At 34.6% G+C, this 17,885-nt stretch overlaps 1 protein-coding gene across 2 annotated transcripts in view; it reads left to right on the top strand.

Moving 5' to 3' along the window:
• LOC145683528 (immunomodulatory peroxidase-like) overlaps positions 1-17,885 on the top strand; it is a 174,651-nt gene that overhangs the window by 101,622 nt on the left and 55,144 nt on the right. For both annotated transcript variants that reach the window (XM_081754872.1, XM_081754873.1), the window contains exons 2-6: positions 1,045-1,269; positions 3,644-3,814; positions 6,126-6,343; positions 7,842-8,012; positions 12,553-12,717. In XM_081754872.1, the coding sequence (XP_081610998.1) occupies positions 1,045-1,269; positions 3,644-3,814; positions 6,126-6,343; positions 7,842-8,012; positions 12,553-12,717 (950 nt within the window). The remainder of the gene's footprint in view (positions 1-1,044; positions 1,270-3,643; positions 3,815-6,125; positions 6,344-7,841; positions 8,013-12,552; positions 12,718-17,885) is intronic.

Genomic DNA, 17,885 nt, shown 5'->3' with positions numbered 1-17,885 from the left:
CCAAGAACGAATAATTATTTGAACATTGAATACGAATATTTGGATGTTCCATTATTCGAATAAGGGTGACCTTTTTTGAAAGATCTGTTTTTTTCGATTTTAAGAAATTTCATTTTCCGATTTTTCGTTTTTGAAAAATTCATTTTTCGATTTTTTTCGTTTTTTGAATTTTTTCGTTTTCCTTTTCGAATAATTCAATTTTCGAAAAGGTATTTTTTAAAAAAAATGGCCATTCCTAATTCGAATAACGAACATTTCAACATCATTACCAAGTATCATTTTCAAAGAAGGTAGATGAACCTCTGAGTCGCATTAGAACGATTGTAGAATGAGAAAAATTTCCCACTTTTATCAGGGATCAAACACGGAAAATGAAATTTTTGAATTTTATGTCCCACGGTTATGCCGCCATATTGATGACGTCATTTCAGGCGGTTGCCCACGTGGGATTTTTTTTTAGGACTTTTCTGTAGAGTATCAGGGGAGTCCATAAAATGTGTTGAAATGAAAATTTGCTGTCTAATATTTTTCTCCCGTTTCGAGCCATTTTTGGTTTAATTTTCCTATGCTATATAACAGTTATGATAAAAGTTAATTCTGGCGCCTTCGTTTTCTTATGTGCTTCTTGATGGTATTCCACTTGTTTTGTGACAATGTGAGTGATGAATTTGATAAGTAATATTGATCCCATGGCGACCACGAATATACTTGAGATTTTAAGGGCTTTTGAGATGCATGTATCTCATTGTTAAGTCATCAACAATCAATATTATCATTATAATTTTTAATGTTCTTAAGTGATTATTTCAGTTGAGTAATTTAAAGAATACATTAAAAAAGAAACACTTTAATGTTCTAAATCTATATGTTAGGTTAATGAAGTTTAGATGGGATTAGTGATACTATGTAGCAGGAAAATTTCTTTGCAGGCTGGTATCACGAATGGAGATGTGTATTCAGATAGGTAATATATTAGTAAAAAAGATTTTAAAAAGTAACTCGAGTCATAAATACAACAATTAAAATGTTATTTTTGTTTTTCAGAGCCTTCTACACAGTGTTTGTTGCATGGACCATGTTGCTTCACAACGGAGACACACAGTTTCGATTCGACAGAGCGTTTACTCCACAAAGTGCCTTTTCACGAGTTCGATTCCCAGGAGATGCACGGGAGAATCCTGGTCCCCGAAGAGACTGTGCTTTGGTCATTCCAGATCGAGGGAAGCCCTCATTCCACGACCACAATTTAGGATCATTCAACAGTGTTGAGTAAGTGGATTTTCCAAAGTATAAATTATAATTTAAAATTCATGTACTTTTTTTATATTGGGTAAAGGCAGGAATAAAATAGGAATTTCTAAGATAGAAAGATCAACTTTGGGGAAAGTTTAGAAGAGTAGTACTGGGTTCGAAACATTGTCGTGATAACGTTAATTAAAACTCTGGCTTGTAGCCGAGAACAAGGATGAAATGAGGGTTTGACAGAAGTTTTTAAGAAAAAAGAGAAAGAAGTTGCAGGATAGGATAGAAATTAGGAATAAGAAAAGGATTATTTTACCTTGACCATATTGATGCTTTCTTAGGTTTTCGTTGCTTCCAATAACAGTGGTTTGGCGTCAAATGACATACTCTTAATTACAAATCTCTGAAGATGATCTTGCAGCCACCAGAGACTCGATGTTTTAAAAACACCGTAACTCTCCTTTACACTCGAGCTTAATTTATTCGGCTGCAGAACTCAACAGTCTGTTGCGTTGTTTCACGCCATCAAGACATTTCTGGTGATGAACACTGCCCACTAGAGGCAGATCTAGCCCGGGACCAGGGGACCTAGGCCCTCCAGTTTTTTGTGTGACAAAAATAATTTCAGCTGTTATGTTTTTGGAAGTTTATAATAAACTTATTATATACCTACCATAGTGTGGGTTCTGGCTACCTCCTCCACTTAAAAAAAAAAAAAAAACTTGTGACAAACATCTTAGCATTTCAGCTAAACAAATAAAACTCAAGCTCTGACGCGACGTTGCCGAGTGCTAAGAGGTGTGGCTATGGCTAAGCAGAAGAACAATAACAAGATCAGGTGGCAGAAGATATACGTGGATGTGTGCAAACTAGACGTGGCAATACCGCTGGCCTCTCATTTGCTAGCAGCATTTAAAGGAAACTGGGAGCGCCGCCTTCAAATGCCAAGATGTTTGTCACGCCGTTTAGTTTTCACCTTGTAGATCCGCCCTGCTGTAAACTGTCTCTAACCTTCTGCCAAGTTTTTTTTTTTCTTTTCTTTTCAGATACGAAGTCACGAAAACCATTAGAAACTGTGAAATTTAAGTAGCCTCTCCATTTTGATTTTCGCATAATCTGAGAAACACCTTTTCTGTTGTTGGCTGTACGTTCAAGAAGAGCGGGATGTTATTGGTCCTTACGAGTACGTCATTTACAGTAGCATCATTAATACTTACAGCTGCACGTTGGTCACGTACTTACCGGGTACAGAATACGTAAACGGTTACCGTGTGCATAGCCACTGCTTCTTTTATAAACCTATTCTTTCCTCACAAAAGAAATATTCTTTTAATTAAAAAAATATATATTTTTTTAAAAATATTTTGTAAAATTACTAAAATAAAGGAGAGTTAACATGAACCAGATAGCTATTCTTTCCGTGCGATGAACAGGTATTTCAGTTAGTATTATATAATTAAAATTAAAAGTACTAAGGAATTCTCCTTTTTTCTTTCACTTTAATTCCACTACTCCTTACATTATATATCGCTTTCATATGATTGTCTAGGACAATTTGTTTCTCTCTTCTTAGATTTTACAATTTGAAATATTTTGTTGCGTATCTGCACGCATTTTAGCTGTTATGCATAACTGTGGGACGTAAAATTTAAAGATTTCATTTCATTTTTGAACAGACACACACACACAAACTATTGCTATTGTATTGGTCTATTTCTGAAGAACAAAGAAAAAATTAAGCATTTATATTGGTCACTCAGTCAACACAACAATTTCCCTGAATTTTCACGTTCTGTCAAAGAATTCTCTTTTTATCCTTTTTTTGGTAAATATACCTATAAAATTTCCCTAGATTAGGGAAATTTCCTTCAAACTACGAACATTGCTAGGCCACGATGGCTCAGTGGTAGAGCATTCACCTCTGGTACATGAGGTCCTTGATTCGATCCCTGCTTGCGCCAAGTGAACTTTGTGGTGGACAAACACCGTGTGTGTGGATTTTCTCGAAGTTCTCACGTTTCCTCCCACTTTCTTCATTCCACCATTTCATTCATTTCTCATCATCAGCATCTCCTTTAGCCTAATCGCCATAAACGTGGGACGTAAAACTTAAAGATTTCATTTCTTATTTTCTTTCCGAACACTGCTAACCACTCGTGGATACACTACTAATCTAAACTGTGAAGTTTTGAACATGAATACATTTAAATCTTCTTGTTACAAAAAGTGATTAGGTACATTTAATTTTAAAAAAGCTGCTCAGTTTGTGTTTGAACTTTGCAATGCTTAAAAAAAAAGTAAATAAATAAAGCTTCCTGAGACATGATGTACGTAGTACCTCTGAAACTATTTAGTAGTAAAGTCTGTAACATATTTATTTCTTTGTTTGTTTCATTTCCAGGAATGGCTTTGATGGATCGGGAGTATGCATAACGTACGAAGATGTAGATAGAGCTTTTTTAAGCGCCAAAAACAAAGTTGGTTTGAGAGCTCCCAAAAGTGAACTTAGTATTCATGACATTGGTCTTCTGGGATCAGCGCTGCAGGAAGCTACGAGATATCTAGCAGAAGAGTAAGTGATAACACTCATTTTTAAAATTATTTTTTAAAAAGTTTATGTATGCTTAATGGTTGCAAAATATTCGGCCAAGTTTGTGAGGTAATTCATTACTTTAAATGAAGTAAATAAGCAAACGAAAATATCTGATAAACAATGAGTCGAAAGAAACTCGATTCAGACAGACAATAGATTCAGTAGAAATAAATCTTTCAAGTAGGCGTTCTCAATCTGGTGGTCGCGAGCACTTAAAAATGTAGAATTAGGATTTTTTTTTTTTTTTTTTAGATTTCTAGGTTCTCGACATCTATGGCCATGTTAGCCCGTCACGTACTCGTATGAGGGATGACATCTCTCGGTGATCACACTATCGGAGGAAAGGGAAGGAAAAAAGGTTGGGAAATTAAGGAAGCGGTCTGGAACTTGTATGTTAGGTAGCCCTACCATCCCGGCATTAGCCTGGTGTGAATGAGGAAAGCTCAGGAAAACGTTACGCAAGATGGCTTACCTGAAAACGCTTTTACACTTTTTCGACAGTGTCCCCATCGGAAATCGAACCCGGGACCGCTCGCACTGTCAAAGATCTTTACAACCCTCTCCATCTATTATAAATTTTAGTGAAAAGTCAGAGACAATAATAATAAAAAAAAAAAAAACAGGGATGCCGATGTCTGAATAACTTTGGAGGGGTGAGGGAGCGTTCAGATATATATATATACAGTGGGAAGTCGATAATCCGAAACGTCACAAATCCGAACGCGGTCCCTAGAAGCTTTTTACATTTTGTCATAGCATTAGCGATAAACAAACAATAGAGTTGTCCGTCGGCGTTGTGTGAAGTCAGTGTTTTTACAAAAAGCTCTTATTCATATGTAATTGTTTGTCATATATATTTTTATTTTCCCTTAGGCCTGTACAAGTTAAGTTTTAAATGTGAGTTACAAGAACAGTGTTATTTAGTGTACGAGCAGGTTCTTCAGAAACCTTAAATGTAAGTAGCCTTACATACGGTATTGTAATTACTGTATGTACTGTATAACCACTGTATCGATAAAAGAGCATACCATACAGTATATTTAAGCCTAAATGGCATTTTCTTGATCATTTTCGAAAACCCGAACAATTTGAAAATTCAAACTACCTGTGGTCCCAATTAGTTCGGATTTTCGACTTCCTACTGTATATATATATATATATATATATATATATATGTGTGTGTGTGTGTGTGTGTGTGTGCTTTCCTAAGCAATGATCCAAGGAAATATATCCAGGTCCTGTAGTACCCAAGGAAATTTTGGGAGGCAGGGTACCTCAGTCCCCCAGGATCGGCACCTATGGTAAAGAGATAAAACTTTTGAAAGAGAACCAAATAATACACATCTACAAAATGTTATTAAGCAAACTAAGGTGTTTCCGGTGGTTTCTTCAGATTGTATTTTTATTGGAGCGAAGCTCCTCTTTAGGCGTTCGTTTATCCGTATTTTCCTCAAGCTAACAATTTTTTCTTTTGCCAGTTTTTCGTAAGTGAAAAGAGATAATGAAATGTTATTTACCTCAGTAATAGATAATGTTATTTTACACCCGAAAATACGAATCGGAAGAATTTTCAGTTTTGACATCCATAGTAATTACAGTGTGACCAGAATTTGAATTACCCAAAAATCTATGTTATGGCAGAGACTAGAAAAATTAACTCAACGGCAATTGATGACTTATCATGCTGTCTGTGTTCCTTGTTAACTACTTTTTTAAATAATACTTGTATTTATTTTGTAATAATAAAGAGTACAAAATAAATAACTTTTAATTATCAGTAGAATTAAAATACAAATATTATTTAAAAAGTAATTAACAAGGAACACAGACAGCATGATAAGTCATCAATTGCCGTTGAGTTCATTTTTCTAGTCGCTGCCATAACATAGATTTTTGGGTAATTCAAATTCTGGTCACATTGTGATTTCTATGGATGGCAACACTGAAAATTCTTCCGATTCGTATTTTCGGGTGTAGAATAACATTATCTATTACTGAGGTAAGTTATATTTCATTATCTCTTTTCATTTACGAAAATCTGGCAAAAGAAAAATTGTTAGCTTTTGAAAAATATTTAGTAGTCTATTCCCTTAACTAGATTTGATATGGTGATTCGAGAGCGCGCGATGAATGTAGTTAGGAGACATATGTCTTGATCGGACATACCACTGAGGAATAATCACTGAAAAACGGGAGTAATCAATAAAGATCGATTGCTTCGCTCCAAATTTGCTATTATTGAAAACTTAGTTTATTTATTTACTTATTTATTTATTTATTTATTTTACAGATATAGTTTATCAAGAGAAGATATTTTGTTTGGCTTACCGCAAATAGATACGACGAAGACAATCATAGACACATACTGCCCTGCTTTCCTTAAATTCAAGAAATGTGAAATTAAAAGATTTCGTGAATTTGATGGGTCTTGCAACAATCTGGAAAATCCCACCTGGGGAGCGGCAAGAGTACCATTCAGAAGATTATTACAACCTAAATATGGAGACAGTAAGTATCATTCTTGAAATACATTTTGTACACAGACACATAAATATACAGACAATAAACTCTGACAAACAAATTGCAATAACAGAATGGGACTAGTAGGTGGTTCACGGCCTAAAGAAAGGACTACTTTGTCCGGGTTACCAGCTGGATACGAATTCAAGAACGTAGCCAAAGGGGGGGGGAGCTCAAATTGCAGACTCCTCCATGTAGTGAGATATAGGACATTTTAGCAAGAGTAATATTACGAAATAGGCGAAGAGCTGCAATTTAAATGTTCATCTCAAATTTGAGTACATAAAATCACTCTCTAGAAAAAATGAGTTAAAATGACCCTATATATATATATATATATATATATATATATATATATATATATATATATATATATATATATATAGAGAGAGAGAGAGAGAGAGAGAGAGAGGGAGGGAGAGAGAGAAAGAGAAAAGTATGTTTCTCTGTAAAACTATTTTTTTTTCAACGTTTAGTGAATTTCGATCAATTAGATATCAAAGTTCACTAAACTTAGGCCATATGTGCGAACACTAAACGTATCACTGTTATTTTAAAAATATTTTTAGTATTATTAAATAACTAAAATAAAGCAATTTCATACTGTTAGAAGTATCAGGATACTTCTAACAGTTTACTTAACATTTGAGCGTTAGACTAGTCATATTTTTAAAACTTTAGGCCATTTGCCCAAACTAAAGATAAGATATAGGAATTTTTCAACATTTCCCTTTTATTAGCATACGAATACACAAGTTTCCTGCACTATTTTAATTCGATATTCAAAAATTCGCTTTTTTTCGACTCACTTTATGGTTTATATAAAGCTCTATCAGATCTTCAGGAACGCATCAGTGCAGCTCTATCAGAGCTCAGGAACGCAACAGTGCAGCTGTCAGTTCCATTACACCGGATACGCTTCACAAGTTATGGTTGGAGCTGGATTACCGTTTCGATCAAGGATGTTATAAAATAGAGGATCTGCCTATACAACAAAATCTTAAAGCCATACGTCAGAGTTTCGCCACTCCCACTCTGCCCGCTCCGCCCACTAAGATCGCAATGTTTTGAGACAATATATGTGGCGGAAACGAAAGTAACCAATCAGACGATGGGGAAAACGAAAGTAGCCAGTCAGACGTGCCGATGCTCGTTTTTGTGTATGTGTGTGTGTGTGTGTGGCTTCATTGAGTTAATAGGATAGAGATACATGTAGGCAGATCCTCTATTTTATAACATCCTTGGTTTCGATGCTTCCTGCGTAACAGGTGGAGCACATGTCGAGTCCATTCAACATCCCCAAAAACTTTATGAGTTTATGCATCTAGTGTGAACATTTGAGCATAATAGTACTTTTGGTGCACCCCGTATATGTCGATTGAAATTCTGTGCCAATGTGAATTTAAACTTAAAAAATAAAAGATAATATTTATTCACTTATATATAGATTCGTCAAATTATGATGCTAATGTTGTTGAATTTTCAGGTATATCAACGCCTCGGCTGGGAGCAGATGGATTCCCTCTTCCCAATCCTCGAATGGTATCCGCCCATGTACACAAGGATGCGAACCTGCATGACCATGCGGTAACCATTATGTTCGTCGCATGGGGACAGCTCATAGATCACGACCTCACCCTTACTGGAGAAACAAAGGGTAAGAATTATAATTATAATATACGTAGTATATTTTAACGCCAATATTAGGTTAGTGCAATTGAAATATCTACCCGAAGTGTGTCATTTTCAAAAGAAAAAGAAAAAATGCATATTTTTCGGCGTCAAATTTTTCGTGTTCTGGGGATAACATCTCCAGTTCTGGTCTCCTCTGAAAGAAATACTGTTTAAACGCTAGGAAATGAGTAAAACTTCGTCTTTGTCCTCCGGGTTACCGAGTGTCAATCAAATCGCCAGGTCAGTACGGGTTCGAATCCTCGACCCAGTGGCAGTCCATAACCTAATACACATCATCCGATTGACACGATCATATGTTTCAGCTTTGGCGTGTTCGTTCTGTCTGTGCGAATTAGAACGTTATATTCGTAATAGGTGAAATCAAAGAGTGGATGTTTGGAACAGATAAATCTTCAGAGATTATTAGAAACTGGCCCTTTTTCGGTAATTTCAAGAAAAGATTTTATTTATATTAGTTTGACAAAATTCGTTTCCATCCTATAATTCAATGTACAGTATTTTATTCACATTTGAAATGTGAAACATGCAAGGTCTACTCCATATATAAGGAACATCCAGTTTTCCTTTTGAACATTTGTAACTTTTCATTATGATACTGTTTGAACTTCTAATATTGGCTCTTTCTGATAGGAACTTAGCAGTAAAATAGCACTCATTCAAGTTTTCTTTTTGTTCAATTTGCATTAGCAGTCTGGAATAGAAGGTATGATCTACGCTACCTACTGCGTTTATTATAATGTATTTCGGATCAGTATGTTCAATGAACACCATCAAATTTGAAACCAAACCACGCGCAAACAAAGCATGTATGTTAAACTTTTGACATTATCCTAGATGTGTCTCAGAACTCTACAGTTCCAGTTTAATGTCCCACGATTATGTCTTGTAGGCTAAGGGAGACAATGATTAAAGCAAGTGATTAATTGATTTTGGAAGAATTGGTGGAATGAGAAAGTGGAAGGAAATGAGACTATCTCGAGAAAATCCACTGACACAATGTGTCCACCACAAACTTCCTTGGACGGGAATCGAAACAGGAACCCCACGCACCAGAAGTAAGCGCTCTATCATTAAGCCACTGTAGCTCCCACCTAATGTAAATTGAGTATTTAATTTGACCACCAAGTTTAGTATTAATTTTGAAAATGACTTAATGAATTTTTGAGGCATCCTCTATATATTCGAATAGACCTAATATATATATATATATAATCCAAATTTTACTTCTACATTGATGATGGATTTCTGGAAACCGAACTTTATAATATTAGGTTGTTCTTCTTCTTTTTACTACGTTTAAATTGCACATTTTTCTGTGCTTCCTTTTCTTCTTTTCTCTTTCTCTGACTTACTTCTGTACCTCTGTCTAACCAGTCAGTCTCTGTCTGTACCGGTTTCAATTTTTCATTGTGTGTGTGTGTATTTGTTTCTCCTTCCATCAACTTATGAATCTTGTTTTGTCTTGCTTTTATTCTTTCATTTTGTTTATACTAATGAATTAGTACATTTTGAAATTAGAATTACGCTCATGTTGTTTGCTGATTTTAGTATGAAAGAGACGGATAGAGAAAGGGGTCGGTATCTTTACCAGACACTATTATAGAATAAGAAGGTGTACAGTGGGTGGCCTAGCTGCACGGCGTTTGCTGTCGCAATTTTTTTGATGCGAAGTGAACAATTAGAGCTACTTTGAAACCTTATGTCAGTTCTCAAACTAAACAATCAACCTGGTAGGAGATTTATGTTCCTAGATTCTTTTCGCATGATTACTATCATCTCCTGTGTATAGCCTGGAACGTCATTGAATGTGGTGCCAGGAAAGGGTGTATGCCAAGGCAAATGAAGGGCTGTTGTACTCAACGATAAGAGTCGTTTCTATCTCTGAAGCAACGGCATTGTGTGTGTCCGTAGAAAAGCACATGAGACCGGAAAATTCAGCGTGTGTTCGCACTCTCCATACATGACACATATGTGACGTTCTAGTACGTGGGGCAATAAGATCCAAATCCAGATCGCGAGTGGTCTTCATTCAGGAGAGTATGAGTAGTGTGTTGTACTGTACATTCATGACTTCGTCAATGCTCTCCTCCAATCTTATCTGGATAGTTCGAGGGATCTCAACTTCCAACAGAATAATGCGTGTCCCTATACCGCCCGGAAAACTACTGGTACATGGCTTCTTCCGTGACCTGTTAGCAAGGCCGGATTAAGAGAGGGGCTTAGGGGGCTGATCAAAATCTCAACTGGCTATCTAAAAAAAAAAATCATGAAGACACAATCATCATAAATAAAATTTGACCCAAAACATGAAACATATTCTTTTAACTCTCCTACTATAATTTCACAGAAAACATTATTAGGTGAAGTCAGCAGAGATCACATTTTTTTTTTCTAGCCCCAAACCTCCAGATGTGTTAATCCAGCTCTGCCTGTTAGTTTGCCGGACCTTAACCCTATTAATCGCGCGTGAGACATTGCACGGCAGTCATCGCCCAACTAAGCCAAGATACACCTCAAATATCGAGTATAATACCTAAAACAGTCAACGTACGACAGGCTACCAGTTCGAACGACTTCTCGTGTGACCACCGGAATGGTGATATGTGTTATATTTTTGAGCATCCTGCATATCATATTCGGGGTGCCATGTTGGGATTACTACTAAGATATACCACATTGACTTAACACCTAGTCTTCCCTTCCAAACGCTGCTATCGGCTTAAGGAATTCCACTCCGGGTGGCTGCAAGGCTTTCTCGCTTAGCAACAACTGAACCCTTATTGGCTCAACACGTGGGTGTGAGCTTAGGTCGCATTTTTGCCACAGATCAAGACATAACACTTTACCTACGTGTAACGTAGGTAAAGTGTTATAAAAATATAAAACTATTGTTTTCGGTATACGAGAAATAGCTGCCACCTTCAAAAATTCCCCTGCTCCTCCACTGCACTTCCAAGAAATTAAAGCTGACATCATTGCTGAACACGAATATGATTCTTATTACCGGCAGATCATTGTAGTACATCGGAATAAGCACACAAAGCCACGAAAGTTTCAAAATTCAATCCTTAGGGATTACTTCTCTTTCTTCTTCTTCTTCTTCTTCTTCTTATTATTATTATTATTATTATTATTATTATTATTATTATTATTATTATTATTATTATTATTATTATTATTACAGTGAAACCTCTGAATAACGGACACTAATGGGACGGGAATTTTTGTCCGTTACTGAGAAGTGTCCGTTACAGAGAGGTTACAAAAATTTAATTTCTCTCATGCAGTAATATATAGTAAATACATTACCGGTATGTATGGGCGTAAATACATAAAATTCAATATGAAAATACTCTATTTAGTACGTATTTGAATTACTGTAACGGATAAAGAATAAATTCATTTCTATTAAATAATATTATTGGGTTGGGGGATATGTTAATATGTTCGTATACTGCAAATGATAATGGGTGTATGGTAATTTTCTTAAGGACATGTCATCACCCTGTAAAAAATCCATTAATTCACATACCGCCTATACTAAAAGTAAAAATAGCTTTAAAAAGTATGCAATATTATTATTAAATACTGAAAATGTGGGGAAAAAACTAATCAAATTTCGTGGGAAAAAGTCTGCAGTAGTTGTCTGCCGTGTACGTACATCCTACGGACACTAGTTTCTGTTCGAAATTTGCTTGCAACTGTTGGATCAATTGGAGAACTTCTGTTTCACCGCGATTAATGGCAAATTTCTTTGTCCAACTGTTTGACACGCCAATTTGTACAAAAGAAAAATTTTGCTTTTCAAAAAAAGTAAGAGAGAAAACATTGCTCGTTGAAAAATGTTATTACAAAACAAACAATGTTTCTTTTGTTATTTGTGAAATTGTCAGGAAAGATGCAAGGCCCAGAGGAAAAAAACACTAAATTTGTTAGGGAAGGGAAGATCCGTATAGAATTCTTGACCATACGACTAACCCTGCATGAGTGTTTTTGCTTATTGAAGGTTTTCTAGGATTTCCACCAGAAAGCAGTTTATTGCGGGAAGATAAAAAGGATTTTAAGTTTAGCTTGAAGTTGTTCTGTTTGATGATAGATGCACTTGTGGAATGTGTGTGATACTTTCTGTCTCCTGTAATATATCGCAGAACCGAGAATAATTCCTGTCCGTTATAAAGAGGTTATTGAAACGTTTGGGGGGGGGGGGGGAAAGGACTTTCCGCGTCCGTATCTGAGAGTGTCCGTAAAAGGAAGGGTTTTGTTCCGTAAGAGAACATATATTTTTGCCGGGACAAAAAAATCTATCCGTATTATAGAGGTGTCCGTTATTGATAGGTGCCCGTTAAGGGAGGTTTCACTGTATTATTATTATTATTATTATTATTATTATTATTATTATTATTATTATTATTATTATTATTATTATTATTGCAATAAAATACCGGAATTTAGTACCATTTTGACTGCGTATTTTAAAAACAAATTGTCGTTTCTGTTTACAGATCCCATCACGAAACTGGAACCAGACTGTTGCGCCACCATTCGACGTCATCCAAATTGCCTGCCAATTGATCTACCTCAAGATGATGAATTTTACGGAGTCCACAAACAAAGTTGTATGAGCATACTACGATCACAAGCGGGCGCCAGAGAGAGTTGCCGTCTTGGTAAGAATCCTCACATGTTTCTACTTCTTAAACCTCTATGTAATTATAAAAGAAGCAGTCCTGAATGACTGACTGACTGTTAAACGCCCTAGGAGCAACTTCAAATTTGGACACTGCATAGGATCTGTGACGTAAGATACCACTGAGGAAGGATTTCTGGAAATTCGATGGGGAAAGGGGGAAAATAGGGGTGGCAATTGCTATATTAAAATGTCCATATCTCGGAATCTCATAATGTTAGAAACATAAACTTTGGTATTTCGGATTGTCATATAAATAAAACAAATGTTTCGAAGTCTTTTGATGCTTGACTTAGAAGGAAAAAAAGATCTGGGATGAAAGATGAGTAAGGCTTGCAATTATTGTAATAATATGTTAATATCTCGAAATCCCTTTAGATTAGAAATATGCAGCCTTATGCAGAGCTGTTTTGACGTATGATTAGCGTTATACTAAAGGTCTGACTACTGCAGGAATAATATGTTAGTCGAACTTTTTAATATTACACTAATCACGCGTCAGAACGATGGGCCATTAGGGATGGCCATTTCCGGAAAAATGATTTTTCGGTTTCCGGAAATCACATTTTCCGTCTTCCGTTTTTCCGGAAATCACATTTTCCGTCTTCCGTTTTCAATTTTCTGGTTTCCGGAAAATATATTTTCCGTTTTCCGTTTTGCCGGAAAATATGGCCATCGCTACTCTGCATAAGGCCTTGATCTAGAAGGGAAGAAAAAGGATTGGGGTTGGTTATTAAAATACCCACACCAGATATTTGAACTTCTTGAGAAACTTCGAATGAAATAAAAATGAAATACCGGTATTTCAGTTTAATGTTTCATGATTATGCCCTTTATGCCAAGGGAGACGGATGATTAAGGCAAAATAATTGATCGAATAAGAATGTGGAAGGAAAGGGGAGTGCCCAATGAAAACCTACTGCCACGGTGTTGGCCGGGAATCGAACCAAGGACCCCACACACCAGAGGTAAGCACTGTACCACTGAGTTACTGTTTAATTGACACATATCATAATTTCCAATTTTGTGTAATCTATATTTGATTCATTTATGTTTCTGGTTTATTTTACTCCTACTAATAATGTGGGAAAAAATATTACAATACTATATTATTCAGGTTTTTGTATACCTAATCCTGTTTGACAGTGAAGTATTTGATAAAATTTGTCAGCAAAGAGTAACATGCAAACTTCGTAACTCTCAACTTTGTTTAACCTTCAAATGATTGATTTATGTTTCTTTATTTTAATTGTTCTAATAATATGAAAAAAGATATAGCAATATTGCAATGTTAAAGTTTTGATATGCCTAATGCTGCTTGACAGAAAATGCATTCTATTAAGTGTATCACGAAAGTCTTAATATATTAACTTCATAACTTCAAATATTTTCTAGCCTACATTTGATTGATTTACATTTCTGGTTTATGTTATTTCTTCTAATAATGTGAACAGAGAGAGAGAGAGAAAAGGCATTTGATATCTATCAGATGTACCTAATACAGAGTGTTTCAAAAATGGGTCACACTATTTTGGAAACATATTCCTCATAACATCAAAATAAGAAAGAAAGTTCATATGGACCTGTGCTCGAAAGTGAATAGTTTCGGAGTTATAGGGTGTTGAAAACATAAAACAAGTTAACTTTAAAAGTTCATAGCTCCACTATTATGGACCCTATCGTAGTCGGGTCAAGACATCGCTGAGGAACTGGTATATGAGCTATCCAAATATCCATGTTTAAGAATGCTCCAGTACTTGCACACCAATTTTAGAGAGGTAGGTGGAGAGTGTTCAAGTACTCTGAAACAGCTTCTCTAAAAATGATTGTGTAAGTACCAGAGGTTCTGCAAAATGGATATTTGGATAGTTCACTTACTAGTTCCTCAGTAATGTCTTGACTCGACTACGATAGGTCCTATAGTAGCGGAACTATGGACCCTTAAAGTTCATTTTTTCGCGTTTTCGCATTCTATATCTACGAAACTACGCACTTCCAACTACAAGTCCATATAAACTTGTTTTTCTTATTTTGATATGAGGAATATATTAACAAAAAAGAAAAAAATGTGACTATTTTTTGTAACATCTTGTATACAAACTTCTTAACTTCCAACTTTATCTAGCCTACAATTGATTGATTTATAATTTCAGAACTAATAGAATTTCATACGCTCAGATTAATAATATTTCATTTTATTTTATTTTATTTATCCTCCATTCTGTACAAACTTGGAAATAATTTTCCGATAGTACATGGGATTCGTCATGGTTAATTGATGCAGTACATATATTAGACACATTTGTTAAACATAATTCATACATTTATACGTTACAGTAATTTGAAATATCACTATACCAATACTACAGCATACCTTACAGATAAATGGACCTATCTTGTTACTTTGTTACTACTATTTACATTGTGACTATTTAATTGATTATATTCATCTATTGTATAGAAGCAATGTGACAATAGGTATTCTTTTAATTTCCTTTTGAGTGCAACATTAGACTTGATTACCTTTGTTTGGTAACTTACTGTATAGCATAATACCAGAATACTGTACTCCCTTTTCGTACATTGCTGTTCTATGGTTTGATGGATGAAAATTAGTATTTTTTCTTGTGTTATAACCAAGCACGTCACCGTTTGTTGCGTACTCATTTATATTGGATCTTACAAATTCTATACAAACATGGTAAATGTAGTATAGCTAGTTCTTTAAAATATTTCCTACAGGACTCTCGGGGTCCAACACCAGCTAGGATTCGTACAACTCTTTTTTGAAGAACAAAAATATCTATACTTTTTACAGTATTTTCCCAAAATATTAATCTATATCTTAATATAGATTCAAATGAGCAGTAATGTAATATTTTTGCTGTATTTCGGTTTATAGTATTTTTAATGGTTTGTACGGCGAAACACATTTTTCTTAACCTATTTGCAATTTTTTTCTATATGATAATCCCATTTTAAATTTGCTGATATATATATGTACACCTAAAAATTTTACGGAACCAACTTGTTTTATTTCGTTTTCTCCTATATTTATACTTTCTTTATCTAGATTGTTGTTTGTTAATTTAAAGCTTATTGACAAGGTTTTTTTCTGAATTTATTATTAACTTATTATGATCAAACCAGTTCGTTAGTTGTTTTACGGTATTTTCTATGTTAGTATTTAATTGTTGATGGTTTTCGCCTGTTATTGCTACACTTGTGTCATCCGCGAATAATGTGGCTATTGCAAAGTTTAAATTATCCGGGAGATCGTTTATATATATCAAAAACAATAATGGCCCAAGACTTGATCCTTGTGGTACGCCGCATTTTATTTTATTCATTGTAGATGGGAAAGTAGTTACTTTTGAGTTTCTCCCATCTACTCTAGCTATTTCCACCACCTGCATTCTGTCAAATATGAATGAAACCAGTTTCTTATTACTCCTCTTATTCCATATTTCTCTATTTTATATAAAAGTTCTCTATGAGGCACTAAGTCAAACGCTTTAGTAAGGTCTAAAAACAATCCTATGCACTTATTTATTTTATCTAGTAGTTCGCTTACGTAATTCAGATATTGGTAAATAGCGGTTTCCGTTTATTTTCCTTGAATAAATCCATGTTGATCTTTTGAAATTGTTCCAGCACTTTGTAAATATAATGTAACCTGTTCTTTCATTGCTAATTCTAATATTTTCGCAAATGTTGTAATAACAGAAATCGCTCTATAGTTACTGATATCCATTTTATCCCCCTTTTTATAAATTGGTTTAACTTTGGTAACTTTTAATTTATCAGGAAATACTCCTGTTTGGAAAGAAAGGTTTATTAAATAGCATAAAACTTCAGCTAGAGAACTGTTTACAACTTTTGTGATAAGCGCAGACGGTACTCTATCAATGCCTGCTGACCATTTATTTTTCATTTGATTGATAATTTTAATTACGTCGGTCACATTTACAGGATATATGTACATTGAATTTAGATTATTTTTATAGTTAACTTTCCCAAATGGGTTGCTTTTTTATGCTTGTCATGTATTCTACTAAAATTTGTGCAATAAGAATTGAATGTGTCCGAAATCATTTGTGGGTTATGAACTACTTCATTATTGTGTTTTATTTCAGTAATATTTTCTCTTGTTTGATTTATTTTTAGTTCATTATTTACTAATGACCACAACGCTTTGGTCTTATTAGCCGAATGCTGTATTATAGTTTCGTTGTGCATTTGTTTTGCTGCTATAATTACACGTTTATATATTTTTTATATTTCTTGTAATATTTTTCGAATGCTTCAGTAGTATTTCCTTCCTTTCTTATCAAGTTTAGTGTTTTCATTTTTTGACTGGAAATTTCAATACCCTGCGTACACCATTGTTTGGAAGCTTTTGTTTGTAAAGTAACACTCTTTTTGGGAAAAGCTACATTGAAATAGTAACTAAAGTTATCAAGAAAACATTCCAGGCTTCATTTATGTCATTGTGGAAAAATACTTCCTCCCAATTTTCATCTTTAATTAGCATTTTAAAGTGCATATTATTTGTATTAAAATTCCACCTATATGTGTGTATTTTTTCTTGTTCCCGTTTTAAAGACGTATTTTTATTTATTGGTACATTAATAGTGAAGAGTTGACCGAGATGGTCAGAAAACCCAATGTTTACTACCCTAGCATGACTATTTAATATTAACTCTTTTATCAGAAGTTGATCTATTGCTGTTTTGCTATTTTCGGTTATTCTAGTAGGTGTTCATATGATTGCTTTCAAGCCATACGTTTCTAACATAGCATTAAATTTAAAATCAAGCTTTTCGGTTTTCAAAAGATCAACATTGATAGCCCCTATTGCTTCTACGTTTTTTCTTCTTTCTTGGTAATATCTGACAATTGTTTCCAATTTGTTTGTGAATAAGTCTAAATTACCGTCAGGTGTTCTATGTACACATACTATAGCTAAATTACATTGCAATAATTCTATTATGCTACTTTCAAAATGTTTATCTACATTTAAATTTTCAAATTTCGTATTTTTGTTTGCATCCAAGCATGCTTTAACCAATATGCACAATCCCCCTCTGTTCATGTTACATCTACTTGAATTTGCTAGTAATTTGAAACCTTCTACATTTAGGTACT

This window comes from Thermobia domestica, chromosome 4 (genome assembly GCF_964235325.1).
Source record: "Thermobia domestica chromosome 4, izTheDome1.hap1.1, whole genome shotgun sequence".
Classification (NCBI taxonomy): Eukaryota; Metazoa; Arthropoda; class Insecta; order Zygentoma; family Lepismatidae; genus Thermobia; species Thermobia domestica.
This window is presented reverse-complemented; position numbering and strand designations above follow the sequence as displayed.